Consider the following 18,159-nt stretch of genomic DNA (forward strand, 5'->3'; position numbering starts at 1 on the left):
GTAATGGTGAGAGGTTAGCATGTTTTGTTGTAGCCTCTGTTATTGGTAATGGTGAGAGGTTAGCATGTTTTGTTGTAGCCTCTGTAACTTTCTCACTCATTATTATTCATGATCTTTCTCAATCATGGCAGTCACAGGCTTGATGTAGTCATTGCAGTCAAAGAATATGGGACCAAATACAAAACTTTTGACTATTTTAATACACTATGAGTTAATTGGTCAGAAAACATATGACTTCTTTAAATAGGGGGAATAGATACATAAACTGCTTTCATTTTTCTAAACGGTGAAACAGATATGTTTGAAAATATCCTAAAATAAAAGGTGACATTATATACTGTCACCACATATGAAACATTTGATCTGAAATCCAAAATGTTGGAGTTTAGAGCCACATTTAAAATGTTATCTTCACTGTCAAAATAGATATGGTGTGGACTGTATACTCAATACAATCTAAATCTGATACCTCACTGTCTGTCTTTTGACTGATACTGCTTTTAAACTGGTCTGGTCAGTCTACTCAAATATTTGTACTATACATGTTTCTATCTGCAGGCAATACTTTGATCATTTGTCATTTTTAATGATACATTAATTTATGAATATATATGTAAGGTTTCAGGACACTGATATCTGAATATGTTGAAAAATTATACTGCCACTATTTTCACCACTAAAGAATAGCAGTGTGATTTTAATATGATTTGACTCTTTGCAGGCTGTCAGGCTGTCTAGTCACAGAGGAAGGCTGTGCTTCTCTGGTCTCAGCTCTGAGGTCAAACCCCTCACACCTGAGAGAGCTGGACCTGAGCTACAATCACCCAGGAGACTCAGGAGTCAGACTGCTCTCTGCTGGACTGGAGGATCCACACTGCAGACTGGAGAAACTCAAGTATGTAGAGGGTTTATGTCAATGTTCACATCAGACATGTTTGACTTTTCAGGCTAGGTAATACAAACATTCTTACCACCACTTGAACAAAGTTAAATGCTGACTGTGTGTGTGTGTGTGTGTGTGTGTGTGTGTGTGTGTGTGTGTGTGTGTGTGTGTGTGTGTGTGTGTGTGTGTGTGTGTGTGTGTGTGTGTGTGTGTGTGTGTGTGTGTGTGTGTGTGTGTGTGAGAGAGTTCAGGTGTATCCCTCAATGACTGTCTGTTCTTCTGCTTACCGCTACAGTGTGGAACATGGTGGAGAGAACAGAATGAAACCTGGGCTTAGAAAATGTGAGTGTTGACTGCTGTGAAGAATATGACTAAGAATAAGTCTTAATTCAAGTTAAGTCAAAGACCACCATCATTACTGACTTGGTCATATTAAATATCATCTGTAGTTCTACAGAAGCACAAATCAGGGACACCAACGTTTACAAAGAGTTTATATGACTGTGTGTGTGTGTGTGTGTGTGTGTAATTATTGTGAATAAGTGTGTATTATATTACCATACAGTATAACATATGATCATTCAACAAGTCTCAAGTTACCTTAACTTCTCCTTTTGATATCTAGAAACATCTACATTAAATGAATTAGTGAAAAGTGAGTTAACATTCTAATGTGAATGATGATGATTTCTAATATTTTGTCTGGTTTCATCCATCAGATGTCTGTGATCTCACACTGGACCTAAACACAGTAAACAGACGCCTCTCTCTGTCTGAGGAGAACAGAAAGGTGACATGGAGGACAGAGAAGCAGCCGTATCCTGATCACCCAGAGAGATTTGAGGACTGGGGACAGGTGCTGTGTAGAGAGGGTCTGACTGGGCGCTGTTACTGGGAGGTAGAGTGGAGTGGGGGGGCTGGTATAGGAGTGACATATAAAGGAATCAACAGGAGAGGAAGGGGTGATGACTGTTGTCTTGGATGGAATGACAAGTCTTGGAGTCTGTTCTGCTCTGACAACAGTTACTCTGCCTGGCACAATAATAACTCCACTACCATAGACGTCCCCTCCTCCAGCTGGTATAATAATAACTCCACTACCATAGACGTCCCCTCCTCCAGCTGGTATAATAATAACTCCACTACCATAGACGTCCCCTCCTCCAGCTGGTATAATAATAACTCCACTACCATAGACGTCCCCTCCTCCAGCTGGTATAATAATAACTCCACTACCATAGACGTCCCCTCCTCCAGCTGGTATAATAATAACTCCACTACCATAGACGTCCCCTCCTCCAGCTGGTATAATAATAACTCCACTACCATAGACGTCCCCTCCTCCAGCTGGTATAATAATAACTCCACTACCATAGACGTCCCCTCCTCCAGCTGGTATAATAATAACTCCACTACCATAGACGTCCCCTCCTCCAGCTGGTATAATAATAACTCCACTACCATAGACGTCCCCTCCTCCAGCTGGTATAATAATAACTCCACTACCATAGACGTCCCCTCCTCCAGCTGGTATAATAATAACTCCACTACCATAGACGTCCCCTCCTCCAGCTGGTATAATAATAACTCCACTACCATAGACGTCCCCTCCTCCAGCTGGTATAATAATAACTCCACTACCATAGACGTCCCCTCCTCCAGCTGGTATAATAATAACTCCACTACCATAGACGTCCCCTCCTCCAGCTGGTATAATAATAACTCCACTACCATAGACGTCCCCTCCTCCAGCTGGTATAATAATAACTCCACTACCATAGACGTCCCCTCCTCCAGCTGGTATAATAATAACTCCACTACCATAGACGTCCCCTCCTCCAGCTGGTATAATAATAACTCCACTACCATAGACGTCCCCTCCTCCAGCTGGTATAATAATAACTCCACTACCATAGACGTCCCCTCCTCCAGCTGGTATAATAATAACTCCACTACCATAGACGTCCCCTCCTCCAGCTGGTATAATAATAACTCCACTACCATAGACGTCCCCTCCTCCAGCTGGTATAATAATAACTCCACTACCATAGACGTCCCCTCCTCCAGCTGGTATAATAATAACTCCACTACCATAGACGTCCCCTCCTCCAGCTGGTATAATAATAACTCCACTACCATAGACGTCCCCTCCTCCAGCTGGTATAATAATAACTCCACTACCATAGACGTCCCCTCCTCCAGCTGGTATAATAATAACTCCACTACCATAGACGTCCCCTCCTCCAGCTGGTATAATAATAACTCCACTACCATAGACGTCCCCTCCTCCAGCTGGTATAATAATAACTCCACTACCATAGACGTCCCCTCCTCCAGCTGGTATAATAATAACTCCACTACCATAGACGTCCCCTCCTCCAGCTGGTATAATAATAACTCCACTACCATAGACGTCCACTCCTCCAGCCCCCACAGAGTAGGAGTGTATCTGGACTGGCCAGCCGGCACTCTGTCCTTCTATAGAGCCTCCTCTGACACACTGACCCACCTGATCACATTCACCTCCACATTCACTGAGCCCCTCTATCCAGGGTTTAGGGTTTATGTTGACTCCTCAGTGTCCCTGAAATAATAACCTGACACACACACACACACACACACGACACACACACACACACACACACACACACACACACACACACACACACACACACACACACACACACACACTGGACACAGACACTGGACACACACACACACACTGGACACAGACACTGGACACACACACACACACACACTGGACACACACACAAACACACACACTGGACACACACACACACACACACACTGGACACACACACAAACACACACACTGGACACACACACACACACACACACACTGGACACACACACACACACACACACACTGGACACACACACACACACACACACACTGGACACACACACACACACTGGACACACACTGGACACACACACACACACACTGGACGGACACACACACTGGACGGACACACACACACACACTGGACACACTGGACACACACCCAAACACACACACTGGACACACACACACACACACACACTGGACACACACACACACTGGACACACACACACACACACACTGGACACACACACACACACACACACACACTGGACACACACACACACACACACACACACTGGACACACACACACACACACTGGACACACACACACACACACACACTGGACACACACACACACACTGAACACACACTGAACACACACACACACACTGAACACACACACACACACTGAACACACACACACACACTGAACACACACACACACACTGAACACACACACACACACTGAACACACACACACACACTGAACACACACACACACACACACTGAACACACACACACACACACACTGAACACACACACACTGAACACACACACTGGACACACACACACACACACACTGGACATACACACACACACACTGGACACACATACACACTGAACACACACACACACACACACTGAACACACACACACACACACACTGAACACACACACACACACACACTGAACACACACACTGGACACACACACACACACACTGGACACACACACTGGACATACACACACATACACACTGGACACACACACACACTGGACACACATACACACACACTGGACACACATACACACTGAACACACACACACACTGGACACACACACAGGCTTGACACACACAGGCTTGACACACACATGCTTGACAAACACACTGGATACACACACACACACACAGACACTCTGGACACACACACAAACACTGACACACACACTGACACACATAAACACTGACACACACACACACACTGACACACATAAACACTGACACACACACACATAAACACTGACACACACACACACTGACACACATAAACACTGACACACACACACACACACACTCACTGGACACACACATACACACACACACTGGACACACACACACACACACTGGACACACACACACACACTGACACACACACACACACTCACTGGACACACACACACACACACACACACACACACACACACACACACACTCACTGGACACACACACACACACACACTGAACACTCACACATGACAGGCTTGTAATATTTTCTTATCTTTTACCACTTTGCATTTTTTATGATATATTTTACTGTTTGTGTTTGGACCACAGGAGGTTGGTGGGACCTTATTTAGGGAGGACAGGCTTGTAATGGCTGGAGTGGAATAAGTGGAATGGTATCAAACACATGGTTTCCATGTGTTCCATTTCATTCACTCTGTTCCAGACATTATTATGAGCCGTCCTCCCCTCAGCAGCCTCCTCTGGTATGTACTGTCCTGTATGTAAGAGAGATCCAATAAAGAATTACAATATATGTATTACTTTTAATACCTGCAAATTGCAAATAAACTACTGGAACTCCTTATGAATGTCTGCAGTCGACAAGAGGTGAAAATATTACCGGAATATTCTGCAAAATGTTGATGAAGACGTCACTCAATCCACCCAAAACAACATGCAGTCTTTCCACAAGACTCCCATGAAGTTATAGTGTGACGTTATGAGTCGACGTTAAAGTAACATTCTCACAACATACTGCACTTGTTTTATCCTGTTTTAGATGTATCCTCTGTTTAAACATTTAAACTCTTACAATAACACTGTTAAAATACCAATGTGATCATTTCTTGTCTTTTATGTTGGAAAAACCAATTGTACAATTATATGTGGACATACGCTCCATAGTTGTACAAGTATACATGGATATATTGTACTTTTCATAATAAAACATACTTGAAACAAGAAAAAGCATGTTAATTGTGAAAACAATTTCGTTATTGATTTTTACATTGCTTCTCCCTGTCTCATGTTGACGTTTGTCATGAATCTTGACCTGGAGGCAGAACTGTGCGATTTCCTCTAGATATGTCAGCTGCAAAGTCAGAATTGGCTGTGGAAAATAATGTTGTTTTATGGTCTTAATTTAAGGGAAGGATTAGCAGTGTGGTTGAGGTTAGGATTAAAATCGGATTGTATTACTTTGTACCTGTTCCAAATAGGGGATACTTTGCTGAACTGCCTCCAGGGCAAGATTCATGACAATAAATGCCAACCTGCCTCCAGAACAAGATTCATGACAATAAATGCCAACCTGCCTCCAGGGCAAGATTCATGACAATAAATGCCAACCTGCCTCCCAGTCGTCCCCTCCTTATCTTTACAAGGCTGCAGAACATGCAAGCTGGTGATGTGGGGGTTCTCTCATAACCCTCAGTCCCCAGGTGGGTAGATGGCAGGTTGAATAAAGAGAAGCTAGTGATGTGGGGGTTCTCTCATAACCCTCAGTCCCCAGGTGGGTAGATGGCAGGTTGAATAAAGAGAAGCTAGTGATGTGGGGGTTCTCTCATAACCCTCAGTCCCCAGGTGGGTAGATGGCAGGTTGTATAAAGAGAAGCTAGTGATGTGGGGGGGTTCTCTCATAACCCTCAGTCCCCAGGTGGGTAGATGGCAGGTTGAATAAAGAGAAGCTAGTGATGTGGGTGTTCTCTCATAACCCTCAGTCCCCAGGTGGGTAGATGGCAGGTTGAATAAAGAGAAGCTAGTGATGTGGGGGTTCTCTCATAACCCTCAGTCCCCAGGTGGGTAGATGGCAGGTTGAATAAAGAGAAGCTAGTGATGTGGGGGTTCTCTCATAACCCTCAGTCCCCAGGTGGGTAGATGGTAGGTTGAATAAAGAGAAGCTAGTGATGTGGGGGTTCTCTCATAACCCTCAGTCCCCAGGTGGGTAGATGGCAGGTTGAATAAAGAGAAGCTAGTGATGTGGGGGTTCTCTCATAATCCTCAGTCCCCAGGTGGGTAGATGGCAGGTTGAATAAAGAGAAGCTAGTGATGTGGGGGTTCTCTCATAACCCTCAGTCCCCAGGTGGGTAGATGGCAGGTTGAATAAAGAGAAGCTAGTGATGTGGGGGTTCTCTCATAACCCTCAGTCCCCAGGTGGGTAGATGGCAGGTTGAATAAAGAGAAGCTAGTGATGTGGGGGTTCTCTCATAACCCTCAGTCCCCAGGTGGGTAGATGGCAGGTTGAATAAAGAGAAGCTAGTGATGTGGGGGTTCTCTCATAATCCTCAGTCCCCAGGTGGGTAGATGGCAGGTTGAATAAATAGAAAACAATAGGCTACATAAAACAATCCATAAATGTATAATTATTATGTAATTTACACAAAACATTAAGGACACCTTTCTTTCCATGACAAACTGACCAGGCATAACTCAATAATTGGAAGGTATCCTTAATATTTTGTCCACTCAGTGGCTCTGACCCTTTACGTAACAGTCAATCCTCTTTTCCAGGAAACCTTCTTTAAATTTCCCCAAATGCTTCCACACTGCTGCTCTCTCACAGCTGCTCCAGGACCTCTTGGGTTGAGGAGTCATTCTCTTCTAACCTGATCACAGCTGCTCCAGGGCCTCTTGGGTTGAGGAGTCATTCTCTTCTAACCAGATCACAGCTGCTCCAGGGCCTCTTGGGTTGAGGAGTCATTCTCTTCTAACCTGATCACAGCTGCTCCAGGACCTCTTGGGTTGAGGAGTCATTCTCTTCTAACCTAATCACAGCTGCTCCAGGGCCTCTTGGGTTGAGGAGTCATTCTCTTCTAACCTGATCACAGCTGCTCCAGGACCTCTTGGGTTGAGGAGTCATTCTCTTCTAACCTGATCACAAACAAAGACAAGATTCAAACAAATAAACATGGTCCAACATAATAGGGGGGGTATAGGGAAGGTAGGGGAGAGGAGGGGGGTATAGGGAAGGTAGGGGAGAGGAGGGGGGGTATAGGGAAGGTAGGGGAGAGGAGGGGGTATAGGGAAGGTAGGGGAGAGGAGGGGGGTATAGGGAAGGTAGGGGAGAGGAGGGGGGTATAGGGAAGGTAGGGGAGAGGAGGGGGTATAGGGAAGGTAGGGGAGAGGAGGGGGTATAGGGAAGGTAGGGGAGAGGAGGGGTTATAGGCAAGGTAGGGGAGAGGAGGGGGGTATAGGGAAGGTAGGGGAGACGAGGGGGTATAGGGAAGGTAGGGGAGAGGAGGGGGGTATAGGGAAGGTAGGGGAGAGGAGGGGGTATAGGGAAGGTAGGGGAGAGGAGGGGGGACTTCCTCCATGTCAGGTAAGCAGCCTACCCTCACCAACTGACCAGACTGAGGGAGTTCTGAACATCCCTCTCTGTCCTCTGATGCTGCGTCCAAGTCTTCTTGGGTCTTTCTGGTGTCTCTGTCTTGACTCTTTAGTGAGTTTTTTCAGTTCTTTCCCAGGCTGCCTGAAAAACACAAAAAGATGGCACATACATAAGAGTTATAAACTATCAAAATAAAGAGAATCCCACACTCCATATATAAACTCCCAGTAATTTATTGGGTATTTACCAACGTTTCAGCATCACTGTGCCTTCTTCAGGGTGATGTCATCAATACTTGAACCAGGTTATGTAGACAAACAGTGCAATTAGTGCAACCAATGACAATAGAGAGGGGTGTGTCATAATGATTAAGTTAATTACAATGAACTAATGAAACTGTTAAAAAAAACTATAGTTTATGGCATATTAAATATAAAAAAATAGTAGGGTATATTATATATATCCGGCTCTCCATGTAATCTGATTCATTATGATCTAGGATCAGGTCCCCCCTCTCCATGTAATCTGATTCATGATGATCTAGGATCAGGTCCCCCCTCTCCATGTAATCTGATTCATTATGATCTAGGATCAGGTCCCACCTCTCCATGTAATCTGATTCATTATAATCTAAGGTCAGGTCGCCCCTCTCCACGTAATCTGATTCATTATGATCTAGGATCAGGTCCCCCCCTCAGCATGTAATCTGATTCATTAAGATCTAGGAACAGGTCCCCCCTCTCCATGTAATCTGATTCATTATGATCAAGGATCAGGTCCCCCCTCCTCTCCATGTAATCTGATTCATTATGATCTAGGATCAGGTCCCCCTCTCCATGTAATCTGATTCATTATCATCTAGGATCAGGTCCCCCCTCTCCATGTAATCTGATTCATTATGATCTAGGATCAGGTCCCCCTCTCCACGTAATCTGATTCATTATGATCTAGGATCAGGTCCCTCCTCTCCATGTAATCTGACTCATTATGATATAGGATCAGGTCCCTCCTCTCCATGTAATCTGATTCATTATGATATAGGATCAGGTCCCCCCTCTCCATGTAATCTGATTCATTATGATCTAGGATCAGGTCCCACCTCTCCATGTAATCTGATTCATTATAATCTAAGATCAGGTCGCCCCTCTCCATGTAATCTGATTCATTATGATCTAGGATCAGGTCCCCCCCTCTCCATGTAATCTGATTCATTAAGATCTAGGAACAGGTCCCCCCTCTCCATGTAATCTGATTCATTATGATCTAGGATCAGGTCCCCCCCTCTCCATGTAATCTGATTCATTATGATCTAGGATCAGGTCCCCCCCGTCCATGTAATCTGATTCATTATGATCTAGGATCAGGTCCCTCCTCTCCATGTAATCTGATTCATTCTGATCTAGGATCAGGTCCCCCCTCTCCATGTAATCTGATTCATTATGATCTAGGATCAGGTCCCCCCTCTCCATGTAATCTGATTCATTATGATTTAGCATCAGTTCCCTCCTCTCCATGTAATCTGATTCATTATGATCTAGGATCAGGTCCCCCCTCTCCATGTAATCTGATTCATTATGATTTAGCATCAGTTCCCTCCTCTCCATGTAATCTGATTCATTATGATCTAGGATCAGGTCCCTCCTCTCCATGTAATCTGATTCATTCTGATCTAGGATCAGGTCCCCCCTCTCCATGTAATCTGATTCATTATGATCTAGGATCAGGTCCCCCCTCTCCATGTAATCTGATTCATTATGATTTAGCATCAGTTCCCTCCTCTCCATGTAATCTGATTCATTATGATCTAGGATCAGGTCCCACCTCTCCATGTAATCTGATTCATTATAATCTAGGATCAGGTCCCACCTCTCCATGTAATCTGATTCATTATAATCTAAGGTCAGGTCGCCCCTCTCCACGTAATCTGATTCATTATGATCTAGGATCAGGTCCCCCCCTCAGCATGTAATCTGATTTATTAAGATCTAGGAACAGGTCCCCCCTTTCCATGTAATCTGATTCATTATGATCAAGGATCAGGTCCCCCCTCCTCTCCATGTAATCTGATTCATTATGATCTAGGATCAGGTCCCCCCTCTCCATGTAATCTGATTCATTATGATCTAGGATCAGGTCCCCCTCTCCATGTAATCTGATTCATTATCATCTAGGATCAGGTCCCCCCTCTCCATGTAATCTGATTCATTATGATCTAGGATCAGGTCCCCCTCTCCACGTAATCTGATTCATTATGATCTAGGATCAGGTCCCTCCTCTCCATGTAATCTGACTCATTATGATATAGGATCAGGTCCCTCCTCTCCATGTAATCTGATTCATTATGATCTAGGATCAGGTCCTCCTCTCCATGTAATCTGATTCATTATGATCTAGGATCAGGTCCCACCTCTCCATGTAATCTGATTCATTATAATCTAAGATCAGGTCGCCCCTCTCCATGTAATCTGATTCATTATGATCTAGGATCAGGTCCCCCCTCTCCATGTAATCTGATTCATTAAGATCTAGGAACAGGTCCCCCCCTCTCCATGTAATCTGATTTATTATGATATAGAATCAGGTCCCCCCTCTCCATGTAATCTGATTCATTATGATCGAGGATCAGGTCCCCCCTCCTCTCCATGTAATCTGATTCATTATGATCTAGGATCAGGTCCCCCCTCTCCATGTAATCTGATTCATTATGATCTAGGATCAGGTACCCCCTCTCCATGTAATCTGATTCACTATGATCTAGGATCAGGTCCCCCCTCTCCATGTAATCTGATTCATTATGATCTAGGATCAGGTCCCCCCCTCTCCATGTAATCTGATTCATTATGATCTAGGATCAGGTCCCCCCCTCTCCATGTAATCTGATTCATTATGATCTAGGATCAGGTCCCCCCCGTCCATGTAATCTGATTCATTATGATCTAGGATCAGGTCCCTCCTCTCCATGTAATCTGATTCATTCTGATCTAGGATCAGGTCCCCCCTCTCCATGTAATCTGATTCATTATGATCTAGGATCAGGTCCCCCCTCTCCATGTAATCTGATTCATTATGATTTAGCATCAGTTCCCTCCTCTCCATGTAATCTGATTCATTATGATCTAGGATCAGGTCCCCCCTCTCCATGTAATCTGATTCATTATGATCTAGGATCAGGTTCCCCCTCTCCATGTAATCTGATTCATTATGATCTAGGATCAGGTCCCCCCTCTCCATGTAATCTAATTCATTATGATATAGGATCTTTTTATTTTTATTATTTCACCTTTATTTAACCAGGTAGGCCAGTTTAGAATAAGTTCTCATTTACAACTGCGGCCTGGCCAAGAATAAAGCAAAGCAGTGCGACCGAAACACCAACACAGAGTTACCTGGAATAAACAAGCGTACAGTCAATGACACAATATAAAAAAGAAAGTCTATATACAGTGTGTGCAAATGGCGTGAGGGGGTAAGGCAATAAAAAGGCCGTAGTAGCAAAGTAATCATAATTTATCAGATTAACACTGGAGTGATAGATGAGCAGATGATGATGTGTAAGTAGTGATACTGGTGTGCAAAAGAGCAGTAAAGTAAATAAAAACAGTATGGGGATGAGGTAGGTAGATTGGGTGGGCTATTTACAGATGGACTATGTACTGCTGCAGCGATCGGTTAGCTGCTCAGATAGCTGATGTTTAAAGTTAGTGAGGGAAATATAAGTCTCCGGCTTCAGCGATTTTTGCAATTCAAAGCCAAAGGAGGTGTTGGCTTTGGGGATGACCAGTGAGATGTACCTGCTGGAGCGCGTGCTATGGGTGGGTGTTGTTATCGTGACCAGTGAGCTGAGATAAGGCGGAGCTTTACCTAGCATAGACTTGTAGATGACCTGGAGCCAGTGGGTCTGGCGACGAATATGTAGCGAGGGCCAACCAACTAAAATGACCTGTGTTGCAATCATGAAAAAAAACTACCCGGCCTTCATCGTTTGACATTGAGAACATTGGGAGAGATGAGAGCTGACGTTTTAGTAAATGTGCAGATTACGTATCTCAGTCACAGACAAGAAGCTCAATTAAGACATTATCTTCACCACTGGGACTGGGGACAACAGGACCACAGGCCAAATAATACAGCTCAACACTTCCATACTACCACAGTGAGTAGAATCAGGCTTCTGAACACAGAAAACTTGCAGAATTATTAATGATGAATTGTATTACACGTTATTAGACATGTCTGTTGTTGAGGAGGATGGGAGACCCACAGTATAGGAGCAGAACGCACAGAGATGTCAAAAATGTGTTTCAAAAATCGTCAAAGAGTAATTATTTTAACCTAAAGCATTTAATAAAGACACTTATAGTACAATATTATGGGGAATAGGAATGAGAGGGCTACTTACACCATTTTGGGAAGGGATCACAGCAGTGATTGAATGAGGGTATGAGGCATGAGTTGAGGTGTTCAGAGGCTTGACCAGTGCAGGGCAGGATTTGACTGGGAAGACAATAACACAAAAACACTACACAGTGAGACAAAAGAGCTAAGAATGAGTTAGTCCAATCAAGGAGTAAAATCATAGATGTGTAATAATGTGATTGTGTTTGTGATTGACTCTACATAAAGTAATGAGAGAAAATTAACAGGGGTTCCCTCACCGTGCTTGGAGAGGAAACATTCAATGTGCCAGTGGATGAGTGGGCCACATGAGACGTGGCTTCCAGTTCATGTGAGGAGTTAGTTGACAATGGTAGTGGAGTGGTCATCGCTTGTTAAACCATGGAACAGGAGGGGACTTAGCTGGAAATACAAATAGCAGATACGTTCCCTTGAAGCTGAGCCATCGTAGGTTAGAACAACAAGTTTGTCCATGAAGATAAACACGGACTTCACATCTCGCCCACTTGGCAAATCAAAGTAGCCCAAGAAACTTTTTCTGAATAAAGCCCTGATCATCCACATACAGTACCTGACGATAACTGAGAACAGCAAGCAGACTGGTGGCAACCATAGGTCCCAGAATGGGGGGGGGCAATTTTTTTGCCCTGGGCTCAGAGTTTGTCCTTATCTGTTGACCTAACCAGGAAAACTCTGGACCCTATAAGGTATGACAGTGATGAATCAGTTGTAAAATGTTTTGTAAGGGCTCTGATGGAACCAGTTTTAACTAAATCAGGGCACATGGTTTTAATAACTCTTAGGGCTCGCGGACTGCTAGCGAAACACCTACGACAACATCCAGAGAAATTGCAGAGCGCCAAATTCAAAATTACAGAAATCTGAATATTAAACATTCATGAAAATACAAGTTTTAACTAAATCAGGGCACATGGTTTTAATGACTCTTAGAGCTCGCGGACTGCTAGCGAAACACCTACGACAACATCTGGTGAAATTGCAGATCACCAAATTCAAAATAGAAATATATTAAACATTCACGAAAATACAAGTGTCATACATCATTTAAAAGCTTAGAATCTTGGCAAACGAACTGCTTTGTCAGATTTCAAAAAGGCTTTACGGTGAAAGCATAGCTTTCGATTATCTGAGGACAGCACCCCACAACAACATATTTTCCAAACAAGCACAGGCGTCACAGAATCCCAAATAGCGATAAAATAAATCACTTACCTTTGAAGATCTTCCTCTGTTTGCAATCCCAAGGGTCCCAGCTACACAATGAATGGTCGTTTTGTTCGATAAAGTCCTTCTTTTATATCCCAAAATAGTCTGTTTAGCAGGCGCCATGACTTCAGAAATCCACTCCTTCAACATGCAGACAAAGAAGTTCTAAAAGCTACCAGTAAATTTCGTCCAAACAAGTCAAATAACGTGTCTATATCATCCTCAGGTTGTCTAAAATGTAAATAAACTATAATATTTCATACGGAAAGTACTGTGTTCAATAGGAATGACAAATTCGCAAGTGTGCACGCTCTCCATCGCGCGCAAAAACACTGATGTGACCCAAGCAGTCAGCTCACTGAAAGTGTAAATATTTATTTATTTTTCAAAATAGAAGCCTCAAAACCTTGAATAAATACTGCTGACATCTAGTGGAAGCTATTATGAATTGCAATCTGGGTGACAGACATAGGAGTTTTCAATAGCTTTACAAACTATGAGCCTGTGATTTTATTTATTTATTTTTTGGTCGGATTTTCTTCGGGTTTTCGCCTGCCATATCAGTTCTGTTATACTCACAGACATTATTTTAACAATTTTGGAAACGTCAGTGTTTTCTTTCCAAATCTACCAATTCTATGCATAGCTTCTGGGCCTGAGTAACAGGCATTTTACTTTGGGCTCGCCAGACTCTCCGAACTTCCGAAAACTGCCCCCTAGCCCTAAGACGTTTTAACGGTCCTCACACTGTTCATGCTCTCATTTCATAGACGCGTACTGCTCACCTGTTCATCTTGTAATGAATAATGTGGAAATTGAGCAAGTTGAGGTGACTAAACTGCTTGGAGTAACCCTGGATTGTAAACTGCCATGGTCAAAACATATTGATACGACAGTAGCTAAGAATGGGAGAAGTCTGTCCATAATAAAGCCCTGCTCTACCTTCTTAACAACACTATCAACAAGGCAGGTCCTACAGGCCCTAGTTTCTACCTTCTGTCATGGGAATTCTGTTCCCAATGTTCATAAACTGAACTTCAATTAAACTACTCAGTCTGCCCCCCAGAGGGTGTAAGATTCTGGTTGAATGAAGCAGACGGAGAGCCAGCCTACAATTGGTCAGAATGATTATTTACGAGAGCTCTGAATATCATACAATGTACACAGCCTTTTATACATGACATTTGGTCATACCATATGTCATACCCCTTACAAATGCCCCTCCTCTTCTTTAACCTTTTATGGATAGGGGGCAGTATTGACACGGCTGGATTAAAAACGTACCCGATTTAATCTGGTTACTACTCCTGCCCAGTAACTAGAATATGCATATAATTATTGGCTTTGGATAGAAAACACCCTAAAGTTTCTAAAACTGTTTGAATGGTGTCTGTGAGTATAACAGAACTCATATGGCAGGCAAAAACCTGAGAAGATTTCATGCAGGAAGTGGCCTGTCTGACAAGGTGTCGTTCTTCTTGTCTCTGTTTATTGAAGAGTGAGGATCTTAGCTGTCCCGTGACACTTCCTACGGCTGCCATAGGTTCTCAGAAGGCGGCAAAACGCTGAATCGTGGCTTTGCAGGCTCTGACTGAAAAAAAGTAGCGCGTTTGGTTAGTGGCTGGTTACAGTACTGTGAGACTCAGGCTCGTGGCCGCGTCGACCGAAAGCTGTGTTTTCTTTCCTCTGTTTAGCTAAATGGACATTCCCGGTCGGAATATTATCGCTTTTTTACGAGAAAAATGGCATAAAAATGGATTTTAAACAGCGGTTGACATGCTTCGAAGTACGGTAATGGAATATTTAGATTTTTTTTGTCACGAATTGCGCCATGCGCACGACCCTGATTTACCATTTCAGATAGTGTCTGGGACACACGAACAAAACGCCGCTATTCGGATATAACGATGGATTATTTTGGACCAAACCAACATTTGTTATTGAAGTAGCAGTCCTGGGAGTGCATTCTGACGAAGACAACAAAAGGTAATCAAAGTTTAATAATTGTAAATCTGATATTGGTGAGTGCTAAACTTGCCGGGTGTCTAAATAGCTAGCCCGTGATGGCTGGGCTATGTACTTAGAATATTGCAAAATGTGCTTTCACCAAAAAGCTATTTTAATATCGGACATATCGAGTGCACAGAGGAGTTCTGTATCTATAATTCTTAAAATAATTGTTATGCTTTTTGTGAAGGTTTATCGTGAGTAATTTAGTAAATTGTTAGCGAATTCCCCGGAAGTTTGCGGGGGGTATGCTAGTTCTGAACGTCACATGCTAATGTAAAAAGCTGTTTTTTGATATAAATATGAACTTGATTGAACAAAACATGCATGTATTGTATAACATAATGTCCTAGGGTTGTCATCTGATGAAGATCATCAAAGGTTAGTGCTGCATTTAGCTGTCTTCTGGGTTTTTGTGACATTATATGCTAGCTTGAAAAATGGGTGTCTGATTATTTCTGGCTTGGTACTCTGCTGACATAATCTAATGTTTTGCTTTCGATGTAAAGCCTTTTTGAAATCGGACAGTGTGGTTAGATTAACAAGAGTCTTGTCTTTAAATAGCTGTAAAATAGTCATATGTTTGAGAAATTGAAGTAATAGCATTTCAAAGGTTTTGAAAATCGCGCCACAGGATTCAACTGGCTGTTGCGTAGGTGGGACGATTTCATCCCGCCTAGCCCAGAGAGGTTAACACAGTCAATGCTAATTTACAAGTCTTCTCCATCTCATACATTGCTTATCATATTGCCCCATGTTACATAATCAACCAGACAGTTGTCTGCTGTCTGGTTGCTTGCATTGCTAAATCATTAAGCTCCAACTTTTCCGACACACACACACATTCATCTTATAATCACTCGGTTATACCTTTTCAGGGTGAAATCATTTAGTCAAACCTTTAATCATATTATTTCCATTACAATCCACCCTATTGGCTAAATATTTCACATACACTATAACACATCTATTTTTATTGGATTCAGAAATGTCACACAAAATCAAACTAGATCAAACTAGGTCTTTGTGTTGTATAAGGGTGAAGGGCAACCACACAATAATAGTCTCCTCCTGCGACTGTGAAAGGGGGAAGTCTGGATCTAATGGGCACATTGGATACAGATAATGCAGATCAGTGCAACTGTCTGGCTTCCTTCCCTTCATGAACAGCTTTACCATACAGGCCATTCCCCTTGGTAAATTAATTCCATCGAGTAGAAAGGGGATGGTTGTCAACTGAAGTTTGGCTGTTGCGCAGGCATAACCTTCTTCTTTAGCTACTGATCTAGCTGTATACTGAATCCATTCCAGCCATAGGTTGGAATCCCCAAACCAAGTCTCCACCTCAATCACTTCCTTAAGATCTTTCGTCTGAACTATCCTCACCGGTTCTTGGCTCTGGATGACTACACAGGTAATGTCAGTTTTATCAGGGGTACTACTGGTATTCTGGCTGGCGGTAGAACTATCTCCTGTCCTAACCTCTACTACTCGGAATGGTACCGCAGTGTCGACAATGGTCTGGTCAAGGCCAACATACCATAACCCTAAATCCTCTTTCTTTATGCTTTTAATGGTCATTCCTATCTTCAAGCAATACTTCCCTTGCTCTGGATTGCAGTCAAAAACCCTGGCCTTCACTATATTCCATCTGTTTCTATATTGGGTGTGTGGATTGACATAGCCTTCTCTCTCTGTGTGAGCTATGATTCCATGAGTTACACCGGGATCTACACAGATATCTTCCCCATGAAGTCCGAGTCCTAGACTGCCTGGAGGTTAGGGACCCCATTTGGTCTGCATAGAACTCTATTGAGACATCCTTCCCTAACTCTAATCTCACTTCCTTTTTATCCAGATCGAGTGACCTTTTGTACCTAGGCCATATAAACTCCTCATCTTCTACACTATGGGTCAAGTTACAACTTTCTGACTTCTCGAGTGGTTCATGGTGTATTAGGAATATGGCTCCTACAATCAGACAGCTCAGACTGACCAGTACCCCTGTAAAGCCCCACCCCCTCCCGGAGAATATATCACTGGCTAGAGGCCAATCCACGCTTTCACTTCTATGAATGCACACAGTGAGGATCGGGCGGGTTAGGGAATCTTCGTTAGAGAGGTAACCCCCGAACCTTGTTGGTATTCGGTTCTTCTCCTGACTCTGTGATTGTTCGACAGTGTCAGTGTGTCTTACCCTCCCGCAATGTGTGATATGAACCCAGGTAGCTCTTTCAGCTATTCTCACCGCGAAGGCTATTACCAGGAACACTTGGTATGGGCCCTCCCACCGTGGCTGCTTCCAGTTCTTTTCTCCTCAGGGACTGGATCCACACCCAGTCTCCTGGTTGGATTGAGTGAATCATCTTCTCCTGTAATTCACCTGTTGGACACAAAGTCTCGGACATACGGGTTTGGTTAACCATGTGTTCTGTTAGTATATC

General features: G+C 43.4%; 2 protein-coding genes across 2 annotated transcripts in view; one reads left to right on the top strand and one right to left on the bottom strand.

Annotated features, from left to right (window-relative positions):
- The window catches only part of LOC145850252 (tripartite motif-containing protein 16-like), a 698,685-nt gene that overhangs the window by 159,051 nt on the left and 521,475 nt on the right, over nucleotides 1-18,159 (bottom strand). The window lies entirely within an intron of this gene.
- On the top strand, nucleotides 726-9,242 carry LOC145867182 (stonustoxin subunit beta-like). The gene is made up of 4 exons (XM_082971232.1): nucleotides 726-895; nucleotides 1,179-1,225; nucleotides 1,603-2,143; nucleotides 9,224-9,242. The coding sequence occupies exons 2-4, from the start codon at nucleotides 1,204-1,206 to the stop codon at nucleotides 9,240-9,242; spliced, it is 582 nt and encodes a 193-aa protein (XP_082827358.1). The 5' UTR covers nucleotides 726-895; nucleotides 1,179-1,203.

The sequence above is a fragment of the Salmo salar genome, unplaced genomic scaffold (assembly GCF_965601325.2).
Source record: "Salmo salar unplaced genomic scaffold, fSalSal1 ptg000221l, whole genome shotgun sequence".
In the NCBI taxonomy this organism is placed as follows: domain Eukaryota; kingdom Metazoa; phylum Chordata; class Actinopteri; order Salmoniformes; family Salmonidae; genus Salmo; species Salmo salar.